Below are 18955 nucleotides of genomic sequence, written 5' to 3' on the forward strand. Positions count from 1 at the left end.
GGATAAAAAGTAGCCTATGTCCTTTTCCGGGATGCAAGCTATATCTGTGCCAAATTTCGTTAAAATCTGTCCAACGGCTGGGCCGTGAAAAGCTAGCCGACAGACAGACAGACAGACACACTTTCGCATTTATAATATTAGTATGGATTATTATTAGTTTGAATAACTAATATGGATGTTTTATTTTATGTTTGTTCTAGTTTTTTACGAGCCAACGGACAGAAGAAAAGCAATAAAACCATTTCATGGAAAACATAGCTTAACATATGCTTCGCCAAATTTGATGGAACTTAGAACTATGGCAAACTTTATGGAACCTGATATTAACGTTATCAAAACAAACGAATTGGACGAAATTATTGAACTTTCTAAAGTTATATTAAAATGTGTCAGAGTGCTAATAGTAACAAGAGGATCTAAAGGTGCTATTACGATCAAACGTATAAATAAATCGTTTGAATTTGAACCGTATGTTAAGGAGTTGGATGTACAAGTGTATCCCACCGAAATTTTAAATTCTGTTGAGAATGTTTCAGGAGCGGGAGATTGCTTTGCAAGTGGTTTCATACATGGTATCCTCCAAGACTTACAAGAATCTCAAAGTATATCCATTGGGTTTGAAACTGCGAAGCAAGCACTGCTTAGTAAAGAAACAGTCCCGCTTATGTTAAGACTTACTTAAGAACAAAAAATAATGTTTTGTATCGCAAGTCCTGTCACTATCTATGCCTATCTATGGCGTCGTACTCGTTAAATAAAAAATGAAAGCGTCTTTATTGTTTATACATAACTAGCTTATGCTTGCGACTTCATCCGCGTGGCCTTCACAAATTTCAAACCCCTATATTACACCCACAGGGGTTGAATTTTCAAAAATCCTTTCCTAGCGGATGTCTACGTCATAATAGCTATCTGCATGCCAAATAGCATGATTTCAGCCCGATCCGTCCAGTAGTTTGACTGACTGATCTATTAACGCACAGCTCAAACTACTGGACGGATCGAGCTGAAATTTGGCATTCGGATAGCTGTAGGCATCAGCTAAGAAGCGATTCCTGAAAATTCGACCCCTAGGAGGTAAAATAGGAGTTTGAAATTTGTGTACTCCACGCGGACGAAGTCGTAAGCATAAGCTAGTCCTTTTATGTATAGAAGTTAAATGTGCTAATTAATAAATGTTATAGCTTAAAAACTAACACTCAAAGTGGGTATACATCGGAATGTACTTGCAATAATCATATCGTCCGGTTTTTTCAAAGTTGTGTACAACAAGCCTTACATATCGATACAAAGTCAAAATGACATGGTCTGTTGCAGGTGCTAAGGCGGCAAATTCAAATATTATATCACGAATGATCACAAATCTTTCACGAACTATGATTAGGTACTTTCATAATTTTATAAATTAAAGGAATTCTAAGTCCCGCAAACTGCTAATGCGCGTGGCCGCCATTGTAGTGACGTCAGCACTAGACTGAAGTTTCGAGCTGATGGTATATTTTTACAAATAACTACTAATTCTTAGCTAAGAAGTTGGAAGTACTACTACGTTTAGTACCTAGGTACAATTATTACTTTCTATGTCGATGTATTTTTATTTCGGCTGACGTCATTTCGATGTTAATGAGACATGGTTCCAGCGCAATAGTAATTTGCGGGACCTATAATAATTTATTATACTCTAATTTTTCATCCAAGTTATAAAGTGTAACATCTTTCAAAGTCGGGAAAAGCTTCAACAAGGCTTCAACTTTTTTTGAGTAAAAAATAACTATAGACAAGAGAATTATTCATCTACTCCAGATTTAAGCAACTGAAATATTAATGTAACTTATGTAAGACCATACAAAACTAAACCAAAGATGCCTTGCAAGTTGCAAGATGTTTTCTGTTAAGCAAATACATAAAATAAAATAAAAGAGTTTTTAATAAAATGCCATTACAAATATTTACAAACCTTTATTCAACTCTGTAAAGGATGATCCACAGTCCACACCTACAAATAAAGTGGCTCAAGTTTGCAGATCAAGTTAAATAGAGAGAGAGAGCCAAAACTTCGTTATTTTATAAAAGCTAAGTTTCTCTGCATATTGTCCCCAGCACAGGGAGGAACAATCAGCGACTATGAAGTTTTGATCATGGTGGCTTTAGGAAATTTAAGGGTGTCTGGCACAGTGTTGCCACGGTACTGAATGTCTGGCAATTGTATGACATGATATCTAATAATATTCCGAAAGAAATATAACAACTTTGATTTTATAAAATAACGGAGGTCTGGTACGCGCTGGCTCTTAGTTCAAAAGTTACCACTCAGCTTGTGCGGCCGCGAATCTAGCCATTCAACTTTATCCATGTACAATGTACACATCTGCAACCTAAGCAGCTCTGAGTTGCTCAGCTCACAGGTATGGATTCTCCTTCATAAGAAATATAAGTTTTGTCTTATAATTATATAATACTAGCTGATGCCCGCGACTTCGTACGCGTGGATTTAGGTTTTTAAAAATCTTGTAGGAATTCTTAAATTTTCCGGGATAAAAAGTAGCCTATGTCCTTCCCCGGGTTGCAACCTCTGTACCAAATTTCGTCAAAATCGGTTGAACGGTTGAGCCGTGAAAAGCTAGCAGACAGGCAGATACACTTTCGCATTTATAATATTAGTATGGATTATTACTACTTACTTGAGAGTCCAAAAAAATTCTCATACACTCATTATCTTAAAAATTACAGAAAAATAAAAATAACTAATAAAAATAACACACAAACAGAAAGAGTAAGTAAATAATAAAATTTACTTATCTTCTATGAGATTCTATTCATTATCTTGGTAATGGACGGAATTGTGTAAAGCGCATTATTTACTTGCAAAACCTAATAGGCAGTTACAATGTTATATCAATAAGAACTATTATATGTCTGTGTGGCCTGGATATGCCATTTTTCTCTCCTGCATTGTGTAAGAAGAAGGCTCCCTACTTTGCATTTCATGTAACCTCTTGTACTTCCGTACCCTAGCTTCAACCAGGAAGAGTATGCCAGCTGGAAACAATAGTATCACACCAATAGCACCAAGAGCAAATGCCCAGCCTAAGTCATTGTGTTCCCAATTGGGCATCCAGTCACGGCCATCACCTCTAGCTCCAAATGTTACAACAGATATTATTCCTGAGAAACCTGCAAATTAACATTATAATATTTGTAGTTTGCTAGTTTACCTAGTACTAGTAGTATAGATTTAAATAAGATAGAAATATTTTTTATTGCTTTTAAATGAGGCAATAAAAAATGATATTGAAATTATTACGAAACAGATCTTCATTGCCCAATCTCAACAATAACTTAGATAGAAATGGATTCAAAATATGTATACTTCAATACCATTAGGTATTTGAACTTACCACCTATAACAAGAATTGTACCAAATGTTACTAAAAGAGTAACATAGTTGTCATCATCATGGTCCTTCTTTATGTATGAAAATGATAGAACAAGTGAAATTAGAACGCAGCACATAGACACAGTAAAAAAGAACTGTGTTGCTATAAAAAATCCTGGCAACAATATGTCATGTATAATGTAGTATTCCTCTTCAAATATCCACCAGCAGCCTTTGAAAGATACATCATACCAATGATGAACTTCTTCAAATCCATTAAAACAGACCTGCCATAAACCTGTAAATATAAATGACCAGTCAGCAAATTCATTGTAGAACAGTTGGCATTCTATTACATGATCCAAATCTAGTTCATGAAAATATTTAATGTAGCCGATTTGCAGAAATAAATTAGCAAGAGAATCTTATTACCTACTCTCATTAACTGAGGCAAGCTTAAGAGTTAAAGCGGTTTTATAGCTATCAAAGACATTCACAAACAGAATGAAATTATAAACATTAAACATATTAATTTCAGTGATCTGAATTCTGAACGTTAAATTAAAACACTAAGCATTTTGTACGACTTACCTATTTTGAGAAACTTGGGATTTTTGAGCTTACCATCCGTAACCAACCAGTACGGGCTTACAAAAGCTATTATTATAAAAAAAGAAGCTAGTCCATAAAAGCCTAGGGCGAAGAGGCCCGTTTTGGATTTAGAACCCATTTTTAAATAAAATGAGAAACAGTTATGAATTTGTAATCTAACTAAGTTGCTAAATAGTAGGTATTTTGTTGGTTTTAGGAAACACGCCCAATTCATGAATTCAACATTGTTTCAATTTTTTACTTTTTTTTTATTTTACGGCCCTGGATGTCAGGCGGAGATGTCAGGTTCGGTCAGGTTCATAGCACGTTCATAGATTATCTACTACCTATATACTAGTCAGGTTTCAATTTCAATTTGATTCAAGCTTGGTCAACCACAGATCACTATAACTATAAATACCTTAGAGTATTTAAAGTACTATAGGCGTAGATAGAATAATAGGTAGATGTAAGTACTGTGTAACCGCGTATGAGATAGCGATAGCACGACGTAACGATGAACTAACACGACAATTATTACCATTGCTTAGTAGTCAGTATTTGTATTAACCGATCAACAATATTTGTATTAAACGTTTTTTATGTGAAAACAAGTAAATACCTAATGAGAAATACAATTACGCCACGAATTTTCAAAGTTTGTTTTGCATCTTCTTGTATGTGTAAGTTGTATGTATTCTTGAAAAAAACCAGTTACACGATAAGGGACAAAAAATAGGTTAGCTGCGTCTCTGTTTATCACATTAGTAACTTTATCTGTGCTCTCTTTTTAGTGCGAATGAGAAAGCAAACGTTCCTGCATCTACCTTTATTACTCTATCTAAGACTATAGGCTACTAGGTTGGTCAACCACCAACCACTCAGACTAAGAATATTCTATGGTTTTGACCATAGATAATATACTAATTGACTGTGTTTTTGACACTTGTGACGTGACTTGATGTTGAATGTTAATAAGCTATATATTTATTTTTAATAGGTAAGGTAATTTTGATCTGAATTGTATTTGAAAGCCATATTCCGGTAAGAGTACCCCGCGTGATTTGTGGTTCGTACAAATTGCTCGTTCAAATGTAAATCACACCTTTAATGCTTATAATTGATATTCCTTAAGTAGTATCTTCAAGAACTTCGTAGTTCGGTTCGTATAGATTCAACAAATGATTCTTAGAATACTGTACCTTAGAGGCTCCAGTTCGTGGCGCCCAGTTTCTGTGCGCTCAGTTTCTTATTACCATGATAGCAATGTAAAACATATTTTGTGCAAGTATCTTAATGTGAATGAAAGTAAAGCTCAATATTTACTTTTAAAACATCCAGGTATAAAGAAATTGGATAGTACAAGAATAAAAAATGTAATTGAAATACTGTATAAACTTGGATTTCACAGAGAAGTTCTCCTCAAAGAACCATCCCTTTGCAGTATTTTGCCTGTGACACTTAAATTTCGGTTCCAAGTATTACAAGAATGTGGAGTCGACAACATATCAACCTCTCATTTGCTTTCACATTTGATGATAATGAAACAAAAAACTATAGGAGAATTAAAAAAATCTAAAATTATACCAGCAACTGTAAATGTTGAGAACAGACTTGCAAGTTACATGACCCAGTGGCCAACATCGCTTACAACTTTGGTTTATGGAGATGTAAATAAAATGACTTTGTATGCATTGAGACTTAAAATTATTCAACGATACTTAGAACTTATTTTGGATCTTAGTCAAAATGAATTTGATAGAGGGCTGCAGACATACCCAACTGTAAAACATCGTCCCCTGCAGGCTATCAATAAGACACTGAACATATTACAAGGACAAATACTGATGACAAATGATAAAATTAAATCAAATTTTTATTTAGTGCATGCTGATCCGGAAAATTTAGAAAATATGATATACAATCTCAGAACTATTGGAGGAATAGATATAAAAGAGGTTCTAAGAATGCACCCAAAGTTAGCTACTAAAAATTGTTCTTTACTGCTAGAAATAAAAAAACTGTTGGAAGATTATGGAATTGGTGATGAGGCACAAAAGAGATGTTTTCAAATATACACACTGAGTCCCAGTACAATTAAGGAGAGATTAGAAAAGGCTAAAAACACACCAGAGTTCAATGCATTTTATAATCACCCAAGGTTTTTAAAAATGATTCATTACAATACTAAAGCATCAGAAAGACTAATGAATTTATATAACAACAACAAAAAATGTTTGAGCCTAAATATACTTTCGGGAAGTTCAGCACATTACAATGTGTTTGAAAGGGCTCAAGGGGATCGCTTAGGAAAGGGAAAAGATCTTCTGTTTTGTATCTCTCAATCCTTGGACAGTTTGTATAGTATGAATGATATTGGAAAAGTAATTAAAAGACATCCATTTTGGCAGTATATACCTCTAATTCAAGTAAAATATGTTCAAGAACAACTGCGTAGTGAATTTACAGCTAGTGATATTTTTGAAAATTGTACTATTCTCCTATATCCATGGAATAAAATTCGGCATGTACTAAATCTGCTCAACATGAAAAAAAACTCTGGCACTGAATCGCTGTTTAATGAATTACTAGATTTGAAAGCAATAAATAAATCACAAAAACTAAGTTTGATTTTATATATACTTGAAAGAAATCATTACTTTTCTGGAAATGGAGTCTGGTCAGAAGAAAAACAAAAAAATATTGTTGATTTGACAAAAGAACAAGAAACCCGCAAGTCCATTATCGCAAACTTTTGACAGAAATTAATACAAACATAAAAACAAGAACTTTAAAATTTATTTTAATTTCCACATTTTATATCTATCTATACTAATATTATTAAGAGGTAGTGTGTAAGTTTGTATGCAGGAAGTAATCTTTGGAACTATTGAACCGATTTGGAAAATTCTTTCACCAATAAAAAGCTACATTATTCCTGAGTGACATAGGTACCTACTATTTTATTTTCAAGCACCCGTGGGAGGTGCGCTGGATTCAAGCGGCGCCAGACCGTGGCGTGTGGCAGTCCCTAAAAGAGGAATTTCACCCTCACCATCTGGGTGTCTGGTGCACTTCGACCGTCCACTGCGCCAGATCCTTCTTTCCACGCACATGCAAACTGTGGAACCAACTCCCATCGGCGGTGTTCCCACTAGATTATAACATGGGGTTATTCAAGGGGCGGACCAACAAATTCTTAAAAGGCCGGCAACGCATCGGCGGCTCCTCTGGTGCTGCAAATGTTCATGGGCGGCGGTAATCACTTAACATCAGGTGACCCGCCTGCTCGTTTGCTCGCTATATCTATTTAAAAAAAAAGTGTCAAAAGACCTATGTCCAGCAGTGTATAAATCCCGCAAATTTCTAATGCGCGTGGCCGCCATTTTAGTGACGTCAGCACGGTGTTAATGAGACATGGTTCCAACGCAATAGCAATTTGCGGGACTTATACATCTATCGATGATGATAGGCGAGTCGTGTAGTAGTTACTACACGTAGGTACATAACAACACTACAGTAGTACTGTGGTGTGCCGCAAGCATGTAGCGCCGCCATTAATCGAAGGTATCCATAGATATAATAAAGTCTGCGATGGGTTAAGATGGCAATCGGGGTATGAGATGAGAGTGGGGCGTTCACTCCCCGATTGCCATCTCGAGTCTCAACCTGTTGCGTACTATTTATAGGAGATTTGTAGTATATTAGATTATTGTACAGAATGTTTTTTTGGTGTGGCAGCACCATGAAAATTGTCTTTTTGACAGGCTCAAAAACAAAAAGGCATCCAGAGCCGTAAAGCCAGTTAAAAAAATGTCTTTTTGACATATTGAACTTGGTCACTGAAATTCAATTTTAAATGAAAAATGGCGTCTATGCTACCTCGTTCTTTTGGCCTTGCTGAAACAGTTCTTCTGAAAAATGGAACTAAGGTACGAACCAAAGCCTTTTTACAAAATTTGATGGCCTTTCCAATGGTGTAATTATTTTTTGTTTCTATTCTCCAAAAAAATAATTTGTTAAGTTTTAATTTGTAGCAATGTAAACTTCGAACAATAAAATATTGTCTTAATTTTCATTAGAATTATCGCGCTAATTTTGAATGCTACATTGCAGCTATAATCTACAGTTACGTAAGGCAATTGGCTTTAATTTATGTCATTAAAAAGCCTGACCTTGTCAATTTCAGCTCTCACGGTCCTTACGTCATCAGTACAATGTTTATTTTTTTTTAATTGTTAGAAAATTAGTAGATTTATTTGCACCTGTGAGAACTACATTTCCCGAGACAAAAAGTACCCTTGTCTGTCCGGGGATGCAATTAGTTATCTCTGTATCAAAGTTTGTCTAAATCAGATGAACTGTGAAAAGCTACCAGAAAGAAATTTGTCATTCATAACAATTAGTCTAAATAATATGATAAATTATAAATTAATATATATAAAAATTTAGTTGTTGGCAGCAACATCACAAAGCAACCTACCATGCAAGCAGCAGGTCCGGCACCTAAACGTGCATGAGTATGTGAGCTACACGCTGCTCAGAGATCACGGCATCCCTGTGCCAAAGTTCAATGTTGCCAAGACAAAAGACGAGGCAATCAAGTTTGCTCAAGAGCTCAACACCAGAGATATTGTGCTGAAAGCCCAGGTATTTTACATATTTGTACATGCATTTCTTCTTTTTATAGTAAAGGGTTACAAAACAACAGCCAGCTATTTAGGGTCTGGGATTCAATCCCAGACACACCTGCATCTTTTCAGTTATGTGAATTTTAAACAATTAAATATCACTTGTTTTAACGGTAAATTCAAAGTTTATCCATTACAAACAAACAAATCCTTCCTCGTTATTATATTAGTCTAGAGTTCTAGACATATAAAAATTGTGGCACTGACCATTTTGAAGCTGTCTGACATCACTGCTTTGGGGTGCTTAACATAGGTATTACAAAAGTATTTTGTGATTTGTTATCTCTGAATAGGTATAAATTAAGCTAAAGTAATATCTTATTTTTATTTTATTTTATTTGTCACAGAACCACCCACAGACTTACACACTTAAATTGCATAATATGTTTTTGAGTTCTATAGGTCTTGTGTAACTCAATTTACGGGCAGTCACAACAAGCATTGAAAAACAAGTAGTACAATAAAATAACCTAACCTAAGTCTTCTCTAAGGTACTCGCTGGAGGCAGGGGAAAGGGTGCCTTCAAAAATGGGCTCAAAGGTGGTGTCCGAATGGTTGACAAGTAAGTTAAGATTTTAAAAATTCCAAGAATAATCATTTCTTATTTAGACTAGATGAATACCTGCAGTCTGCCAATGTTAGCAAAAAGTTAATCTGATTAATGATTAAAAACCTATGATTAATTTATAAATTACATATATTGTTGTAAAATTACAACAATCATTTTTAACCAACTTCCAAAAATAGAGGAGGTTCTCAAATCGGCGCGTATGTTTCTGGTGCTATTTTTAAATTTTTAAATACAAATCAAAACTGATTTCTCTGTGATGTCTGATCCAATTTGCGTATTTATTTTTGTAATCAATAGAAGTTTGAAAAATTATGGTTCAAACTCTTCAACCCTGATGCTACATGCGTGCTGCCCACCTAAATTGTGGACATTTTGAAAATATCGATTGTGAATTGATATTGTAAATGCCAAGCATAGACTACATCATTCAACTCTCAGCTTTGTAATTTTTCTCTGGTTTAAAAAACCCACCTTAATCTGTCAAATATATTAATCAAATTAACGATTAACGTAATCGTTGTCGGACTAACAATTACTAAATACATGAGTAAAGCCTCGTACAAGTCCTACATGTATAATGGAATTCACTCACGATAATTTAAACGCTAAAACTAATTTTATTAATAGCGATTATGGTACAAAAATAGATTAGTTATTTTTATTGGAAAATAATATTAGGGATTGTGTTAGAAAAGTTAAATCATACTGAATTGTAATATGTCTGGACTGTGGCAATCAAATGTAGGTATGTACTAAATTGATAAAGCACAAGCGAAACAAGCACATTTTTAAATTTATTTGTTGAATGAACTCATCTAATTTTAACAATCATGGGCCTACCCATGATTATGTTAGAATAAGATTAGTCAAATAAGTGTTAATTTTTTAATTGTAGCCCTCAAACGGCTGGAGATATAGTTGACAAAATGCTAAAGCAGTATTTAGTGACGAAGCAGACTGGCGCAGCAGGGAGGATCTGCAACATGGTTATGGTCACGGAGAGGAAATTCCCACGACGAGAGTTCTACGTTGCCATCATGATGGAACGCAGTTTCAATGTACGTATTTTACGAAAACATTCTTCACAGAAATTTTATGTGTTTTTGCCGGTTGCTTGCTCCGTGTCCCCAGTGTAGCACACAGTCTAAACAGATACTTTATGCAGTCGGTGGACCGAGGTTGACGAATCCGATATATATAGGCAAGTAATATAATAATATAACCTTGCCCCAATATTGTACTTCTGAACTTGTAATAATGAACTCCACTATTAACAAATATAACAGAATTTTTTTAAATAGATTAATGAAAATATTACAATAAAACTTTGAGCTAGCCTTTTCTAATTACTATACAAATCATTCCCGCGTGGAATGTTGCCAAGAATACTGGCTGCATTTCCGCGCTGGACAGCCAGACTGATCCGTTGCGCAAAAAATGAGCCAGCTCCACCAGCTGTCACCAGATCAGGCTATTAATCGTGCTGAAATGTCTCTTAAAAATAACAGGATTTGAGGTGAAAGATATTTTTAATCCTAACATAACAGCACAATGACTGAACTGATTTGGCTGATATATTTGGAATGCAAATAGCTTATACCCTAATTAGACCTGGGCGCGTTTGGAACCCTCGTAGCTTTAGTTTTAAGCTTGCGTAAAAATTATCACCACTATATCTTACAAATCCAACAACTGACAATCAAAAAGTGTAATTTATTAGATATTTTTAGTAAATTATTTGATTTGATTTGATTGAACCGCATAAAGCTACATTTTACGCAACGCAGAAGTCGGGGGCATCGTCTAGCTATGCATCAAGTAAACAAAATTATAATATTAGGCATTTGATAGGTTCATAACAATGCTTGACGAAAACATCAATTATCAGTCGCATCCTGTTGTTTAAAATTATTAATAGTAACTGGCAATAGAGCACGCACTACACAAATCAACATAATTAATTGCAAACATGGCAATTAATTTTAATTGTCTGTAATTGAGTAGGTACTTAACGTTTAGTAAGCGATTAAAGTAACTCTGTGATCTTCAATCGATCACTATCCTTGAAACTATTTACTGATGTATTTTTCATTAAATATTTGGGCTTCTTGTTTGCCAAAAGATTTATCACATCCATGCTAATAATATTATAAAATCCATCCATTCTTCCAAATAATCCATAGTCCATACTGTTATAATTATACGTCCATAGCACGTCTGTCTGATTGCTAGCTTGTGACGACCCATCTGTTTTACAGATTTTGACGAAATTTGGTACAGATAAAGCTTGCAACCCAGGGATATACTCGTAGGCTTTTTATCCCTGAAAATCAAAGAGTTCCTATGGGGTTTTTAAAAAACCTAAACCCACACGGACGAAGTCGCGGTCCATCATCTAGTATATGATAAAGAAAATGGATTGCGGACCGTAAAGTACAGCTGCAACAAAATATAAATAAACACACAGTTTACATTCCTGAAAATCAAGACACAAGATTCTTATAAGAACGGCGACAGACGGGCAGTGTGTATTTTACACGAATTATCATACACGACATTATCTAAATATAGATTACTAGCTTATGCTCGCGACTTCGTCCGCGTGGGCTACACAAATTTCAAACCCCTATTTCACCCCCTTAGGAGTTAAATTTTCAGAAACCCTTTCTTAGCGGTACAATATTTTTTATATAAACTTAGATATAATTTAATGATTTGAACAAAATATTAGTTATTATTACTAATATTCTGTAGCTTTTGTATCATTAAATTAATTAGGAAATGTACATAATGTAAAACAAAACTTTATGTTTTCATTGCATAAAAAATGAAAATTCAGCCCTCGCCAATCTTTATGGCCGCTCTGAACATAGCCGCTTTTCGATGCGCAAATCGATTCCGTCTTTCCGGAGCTTTTCGGAACTCGGAACTTTTTTGAGTTATGTGTGTTTTAAGCAATTAAATATCACTTGCTTTAACAGTGAAGGAAAATATAGTTTCCATAATGTGCACGAAGGTGTGTGAAGTCTGCCAAATCCGCACTTGTGGCCTAAACCCTTCATGTTCTAAGAGAAGAGCCGTGCTCAGTAGTGGGACGGCGATAGGTTGGTGATGATGATGATATTTTCAGGGTCCAGTCATCATAGCCTCGTCCCAAGGCGGCGTGAACATCGAGGACGTGGCGGCAGAGAACCCCGACGCCATCACGTATGAGCCCATCGACATCAACCTGGGCATCACCGACGAACAGGTGTCGCGGGTTGTTCAGAAGGTAATGTTTATCACTACTATGTGTTTCACTCATTCAATGGGTTCTGGAGAGAGCTATACTTGGAGTAACCGACATCACTAATTGGGTTGTTAAGCTGAAGCAGCAATGGGAGCTCAGAGTCACTTAGCGGGCGATGGAGAGATACATGTTGGGGTTTCTTTATATGATGAAATCAGAAATGAGGAGATGTGTAGGAGAACTAAAGTAACCGACAGCTCAATAGGTTGTGAAGCTGAAGTAGCACAGTCCAGAAAACCGATAGACGTTCGGATCCCAAGGTGCTAGAATGGCACCTCGCACAGAAAAGCACAGCGTTGGCAGACCCCCACTAAATGGTCAGACGACATTAAACGAAGTTACAGGGAGCCGCTGGATTCGGACGGCGCAAGATCGTGGCGTGTGGAAGTCCCTACTAGAGATTTATGACCAGCAGTCGGATCTATCGTTTGACGATGATGATTATGACTACTTTTCAAAAATAAGCATCGGCAATATCACTCCGTATTTAACTCGCATCTTGTACTCAAATTCTAGATTTTAATATGCAACAATTTACAGAGTAGATATGTATATTTTTTTTAGATTGGTCTAGATGACAACAAAGAGGCCTGTGGTATGATCAAGAAGATGTATGACCTGTTTCTCAAGAAGGATGCTCTATTGATTGAAATCAACCCTTACGCTGAGGACGCTATAACTGGCCAATGTGAGCTATAAAACTTATATCCAATCAAAGTTAACTTGACACTTCGTTAAGATGACTACAACACGCCGTACTAACAACTTAACAGTATATAATGTGAATAGCCTGTATGTATCACGATTAATACAACAGTTAGGAACAGAAATCTGCTATCGCAGAGCGTATTCTTCAAGCAGGTACAGAACAGTCCTTACTCATTCTACCAGATACTGCTGTGCAAATTATTAGTCAGTTTTATATTAAAACTAGCTGATGCCCGCGACTTCGTCCGCGTGGATTTAGGTTTTCTAAAAATCCCGCGGAAGCTCTTTGATTTTCTGGGATAAAAAGTAGCCTAGCCTGCAGGTCTTTAACTATACCCATGCAAAAAATCAAGTCAATCCGTTGCGACGTGATTGAAGGACAAACAAACAAACTTTCGCATTTATAAAATTAGTAGTGATTAGTCTGTTTTATTTTATTTTATTGTTATTTAAGTTAAACATTGTAATAAAATAAAATTTACATGTCACCGTATAAGTAAGAAATTATAGAACATACATTAACGAATAAAATAAAAGCAAATTGTATTGCACATCTTTCGAAATGCCAAATTTATTCTTCCGATAAAGTTTGTTTGGCGATTGAAAAATCAGTCCAGTTTTTTCTGTGTGTAATTTCATGCGATCGGTCTTTTGTGTTGGATAGATTTTTTCATTTTATGACTAGTTCCCACTAGAAAAGTCTTAGAATAGACCTGGATACAAATATAATTATTTTTCAGTCTTCTGCTTGGATGCCAAGTTCAGATTCGACGACAACGCACAGTACCGACAAAAAGAACTCTTCGCGCTCAGAGACATCAGCCAAGAAGACCCCAAAGAAATTGATGCAGCTAAGTTTGACTTGAACTATATTGCTCTTGATGGTAAGTTGAAATCAATTCTACTTTGTTTCGGAAGTTTTTTAATTTTAGGGAAATAAAGCGCAATTCTGCTCGCGTAGCGCTCGTGTGGTGACCCAAAATTTTTATTCACCTACATAACGCCTCTCATTCTATCGCGTTACTCTTATTCCAGCTGACACGGCGCAGAGCGAGCTAAATTGCACTTTATTGTGTCGTTACAAAAGTCGCTATTTATTTAAAGTTTCTGGGGAGTGAGCCTTTTGTACCTGTAAGTTAAGTATTCTGTGACATTAGTATGAATGCTTTGTTATAGGCAGCATCGGGTGCATGGTAAATGGCGCTGGTCTGGCGATGGCCACCATGGACATCATCAAGCTGTACGGCGGCGACCCCGCCAACTTCCTCGACGTGGGCGGCGGCGCCACCGCGCAGGCTGTCTCGGTAATATTATACTGTTCAGTGTTCATGTTACGGCTATAGAATGCTTCGGGTATATGGTGAATGGCGTAGGTCTGGCGGTTGCCCTTATGGACTAGCGATAGGCTATTATTGCAAAAAAACAATCGGATGACTCGAACCATTGAACCATTGACTGTCGATTAATTCGTCTTCCCAAAAAACAATCGCATAAAAATCGACAATCGATTGTTCTCGATAATTGATTGTTAAGTCTACGCATGCGGAGCGCACGGTGTGGAACGAATAAATCTAAAATCTAAACGAATTGCGCAATTGCATTCGGTTTTCTATTCATTTGTCCCAGACCCGCGCTAAATACCAATGGAACATTCGAAAATAATCTGATGTTTTTCGATTGTTCGATTGTCATCGAATAAGAATCACAATCAAATAGTTCGAATGTTATTCGAATGAATCGCTACTGTAGACAGCATCAAACAACTATGCAAAAAACTTAACGGAGTTTTAGAATAAAATGGCTGCGTCACAGATGGCTACCGGTTGTAGTTGTCCGCCGATGAGACGAGGTCCGTGCAGAAGACTGGCCCCACTTCCGCGCGTTTATTACAGAACCATAAAAATTGTGACAGTTTACTAATCACCATCGTCGTTGTCACCAGGAAGCCTTCAGGATTATCCTGTCAGACCCCAAGGTGACGGCCATCTTGGTGAACATATTCGGAGGCATCATGCGGTGCGACGTGATCGCGGAGGGAATTATCAACGCGGCCAAGAACCTCAACATTCAGATACCGGTCATCGTTCGTTTGCAGGTAACGATTATATTATTATTCAACTAGCTTATTCCCGTGACTACGTCAGACCACGTCAATTTTACCCCCCCTTAGGAGTTGAATTTTTAAAAATCCATGTTTCAGCAATTTGAACATAAATTAAAAACTCGATTTTATATATTTTCTACTAGATGCTGCCCGCGACTTCGTCCACGTGGATTCAGGTTTTACAAATCCCGTGGGAACTCTTTGATTTTCCTACATATAAAGTTGCGTATGTTCGTGCCCAGGATGCAAGCTAAACCAAATTTCGTAGAAATCAGTTGAAACGTATGGGACTTTAGAAATTCCGATCGATCTTTGATTTTCCGAAACAAAAAGTATACTATGTCCTTCACTGAGATACAAGCTATCTCTGTACTAAATTTCGTCAAAATCAGTCACACAGATAGGCCTTGAAAAGCTAGCAGACCGATAGACTGACAAAGACAGATACATTTTCGCACTTATAGTATTTGAATGGATTAACTAAATCTTAGATAAAGCATGCAACATTTGTAACAAGATAAGTCACATAAATATGTCACTAATATTTTTGTTTATAATGCAACAAAAAAAAGTATTCGCTTAAAACTCACTTTGATTTTCAAAAACTCTTTTTGCTTAAAGATTTAAAGTTTCAATATAGATGTATGTTTCCAGGGTACAAAAGTCAACGAGGCGCGGAAGCTGATCGCGGATTCCGGGCTGCGCATCGTGCCGCGCGACGACCTGGACGAGGCGGCCAAGCTGGTGGTGCAGCTTTCGGAGATCGTGGGGCTCGCCAAGCGCGCCGGTGTCGAGGTCAAGTTCGACATCCCTCGATACATGCTCGAGAAGTGAACACTGCCGCCGCAGGCACGGCTCAGACCCCCTTCACACGGCATTAACACCGCACGATTTTTGTAGGATAAAGCGATGTATCCCATGTGAAACAATTGTTTATAACGCGTAAAATTTATCTCCTCACGCGCCATTTTAACTTTTTGTGTCAAATTTCATGTGAAAAGTACGATTTTAGTCCTTATTTTAAAGGTGAACCGTACATCTGACGTGATTGAACCATAGAGATAAATGGCGCGTGAGGAGTCATTTTGTACGGACTATATAAATACTGTTTCAGAACCAAAATTACGTATTTCTGAAATAAATTATTATGCTTCTGAAACAGTACAAACTGTTGTGGTATATATTACGTGTTTATCGGCATGTTTCTATGTTACTGTCGCTGGTGGTGGCAGCAAGCGATACAATTTAGTTTCACAACAAATTCTTACGAGTGAAACGCGTGTTTCAAGTGCAAGTGCAATGTAAAGTAAAACATGACTATAGGGTAAGACTACGAAACTAATTTTAAATTAATAAAAAAAATTGAGACAGTTGATTGTATTAGGCGGCATTATTCTAAACAACTGACTGACGTGGACAGAAAAATCTCCGAAACGTTGTTTCTTTCAATATCTACGTAGTATTCCAGAAACTGTTTCTACAACTTTGTCCTTAGTGAACACATGGTTTAAATCTTACCCAATACATAGGTGGCGCATACACTGACTAAGTTTTTTTTGCAGTCACTACGTCGACACTTATCCTGTCAAAAGCGTGATATGCAAATCGTGTGAACGGGGTCCCGGCTAATTCATACAGTTCAGAAACGGGCAGTGATCAAGCTTACTAATGAATTTAAAATGTACAAAATGCTTTCACTGCAGTGTTGGGCGGTATGTCATGATACTTTTAAAATCTGGGATTTCAACCATGAAGGCAGAAGGTGCTTCCCCACAAAAGCACGGGTTTCTGAACTATATAAAAGCTAAGCCGTAATCACACCTTACATCATACGACACTGAGGATTTGTGCACGAATAACTACGACAAACTTAAATATGTGATTTTATATCAAACGCAAGGAATTAATGAATTACTTAATCATTGATTTGAGCGGGTTTCAGTAGTATAATGTTTTCGACTAAATTATTTATATTGTGCGCACGGTTAAAACTAGCTTGCCCTGAAAGTACGCATATTCATATTAAGTGTTCCCAGAATATTTGTTTGTGCACTAATTCCCAATAATACAAAGAATAATAATTATACTCTTTGCCATCCTATTAATCTCATAACTTCGTCGAATATCGCCGTGGAACGTAAGTTAGTCACGTTGTGAGCGTATTGCTAAATGTATATGAATTGTGCGAGCTGTGTTATTTATTCATATTAGATTGATATGTAGATAGTAGAAACAAATGTTTAATTTTTTTTTAAATTAATGTTATTTATTAACTATTTTATTGTATTACGTACCTTTGTCATATTAAGTTTCAATTAGCTTACTCATGTTCACTTGATCGACACCACATAGTAATGTATAATTATTTAGAGAGTAAGTGCACCGTGTTTAATCACAATAGTAATCAGTATGTCGTCATGTCTACTACTTCTAGTAAATATATAAAATGTATGTTAATTATTCTCGTGTTCCCAATATATGACAACCTGTTGACCTGTTGCGTAGCAGTGGTCCCAGGTTCGATATATAGATAGTATTTACTCAAGTAAACAAGTGATAATTTTAAAAAAATAACACTGCCCTGCCATATTGAATTTGTTTCTTTTTGAAATAGCCAGTGTCACTCACTCAATGCTGTGAGGATTCTAACGATACCATATTCATTCAAATCTGTTAAGGTATTTAGAAGTTATGGTGCAGAAAAGAATTCATATACATACACATGAATCCTCACAACATTACGCTAGTTTTTGGGCAGTCCTTTAATAAAAAATAATAACCAATAGTCATTTATTAATGATTCTTTAAAAACAATATTGGTTGTTGTGTAATTGTCAAATTTCTTGTTAAAAAATGAATGAATTTTATAATTTTCGAATATATTTTTAAAATACTTTCATAGAACCGTATTGAGTATTGTAACCCATTATTTTAAGTTGTTTATTTAGAAATTACATTATCGAAACTAATTAGCGAAACTCCGACCTATTTTTGGACACTTTATGAAGTGTCCCCGAACGTGTATCGTTGCAATAATCATGTATATAGTACCGCACGTACTTGTATGTTCCTTTGTATATAGCTAACTTTGACAAGTTCATTATACTACGTATTCGTCAATGGGTATTCTTGAAGTACAATAAGTTTATTTATTTATCCAAGTGATATTTATTTTTTTGGCTGTTAACAGTGGTTGAAATATAATAAACTATTTGGATCGTAGAATGTAGTTTTCTTCATTAATAAACCATTCATATTATAATCAATCCTAAAGCACAAAAATAATTAATAGTTTTGGTATACTTTATTATATTATCAGTAGTTCACAATTCTTTCTTCACGATTTGTTTATATTAAATTACTAGCTTATAGCCGCTACTTAGTCTGCGTGGACTACACAAACCCCTATCTATTTTACATCCTGAGTTAAATTTTCAAAATTCGTTAGCTTATTAATTGATTTGTATCATCTCCGACCGGAGCCCGTCTCGGTGATTTGGGTCGGATCTGACCCATTTTTTTACGCAGATGCGGTCGCCTTTCAGCTCTATTCAGGCAATTATAAGGTTTATCATGATAGAAATAGAGTTTAATATTATTTGCGTATGAATCTGAATGAACCAAT

General features: G+C 35.9%; 4 protein-coding genes across 7 annotated transcripts in view; 3 read left to right on the plus strand and 1 right to left on the minus strand.

The window, feature by feature from the left end:
• The window catches only part of LOC117996789 (uncharacterized), a 155759-nt gene extending 153741 nt beyond the window's left edge, over positions 1 to 2018 (plus strand). Inside the window, exons 11-12 of one of the 2 annotated variants that reach the window (XM_034984926.2) lie at positions 201 to 422; positions 537 to 2018. In XM_034984926.2, the coding sequence (XP_034840817.1) occupies positions 201 to 422; positions 537 to 682 (368 nt within the window). In that variant the 3' untranslated portion in view covers positions 683 to 2018. Of the gene's footprint in view, positions 1 to 200 lie in introns of both variants that reach the window. The other variant, XM_069498306.1, reaches the window with a different exon arrangement.
• kune (kune-kune) lies at positions 1940 to 4264 on the minus strand. Its single transcript, XM_034985245.2, has 3 exons — positions 3968 to 4264; positions 3399 to 3674; positions 1940 to 3174 (listed from the first exon to the last, which is right to left on the minus strand). Exons 1-3 carry the CDS (start codon positions 4200 to 4202, stop codon positions 2909 to 2911), a joined length of 777 nt encoding a protein of 258 aa, XP_034841136.2. The 5' UTR covers positions 4203 to 4264; the 3' UTR covers positions 1940 to 2908.
• Positions 4265 to 4918: 654 nt separating this feature from the next.
• LOC117997055 (transcription termination factor 5, mitochondrial-like) lies at positions 4919 to 6771 on the plus strand. 3 transcript variants are annotated; one of them, XM_034985231.2, is made up of 2 exons: positions 4919 to 5011; positions 5309 to 6771. In XM_034985231.2, the coding sequence occupies exon 2, from the start codon at positions 5503 to 5505 to the stop codon at positions 6724 to 6726; it is 1224 nt and encodes a 407-aa protein (XP_034841122.2). In that variant the 5' UTR covers positions 4919 to 5011; positions 5309 to 5502; the 3' UTR covers positions 6727 to 6771. The 3 variants fall into 3 exon arrangements, with proteins under 3 accessions (XP_034841122.2, XP_069354366.1, XP_069354367.1); XM_069498265.1 differs by having other exon boundaries at positions 4925 to 5129; XM_069498266.1 differs by having other exon boundaries at positions 4938 to 5036.
• Positions 6772 to 7743: 972 nt separating this feature from the next.
• On the plus strand, positions 7744 to 18555 carry ScsbetaA (Succinyl-coenzyme A synthetase beta subunit, ADP-forming). The gene is made up of 10 exons (XM_034985233.2): positions 7744 to 7899; positions 8420 to 8617; positions 9150 to 9220; positions 10125 to 10287; positions 12360 to 12500; positions 13083 to 13206; positions 13967 to 14110; positions 14403 to 14530; positions 15169 to 15321; positions 15985 to 18555. Exons 1-10 carry the CDS (start codon positions 7834 to 7836, stop codon positions 16162 to 16164), a joined length of 1368 nt encoding a protein of 455 aa, XP_034841124.1. The 5' UTR covers positions 7744 to 7833; the 3' UTR covers positions 16165 to 18555.
• The last annotated feature ends 400 nt before the right edge of the window (positions 18556 to 18955 follow it).

Source organism: Maniola hyperantus, chromosome 4, assembly GCF_902806685.2.
Source record: "Maniola hyperantus chromosome 4, iAphHyp1.2, whole genome shotgun sequence".
NCBI classification, from domain to species: domain Eukaryota; kingdom Metazoa; phylum Arthropoda; class Insecta; order Lepidoptera; family Nymphalidae; genus Maniola; species Maniola hyperantus.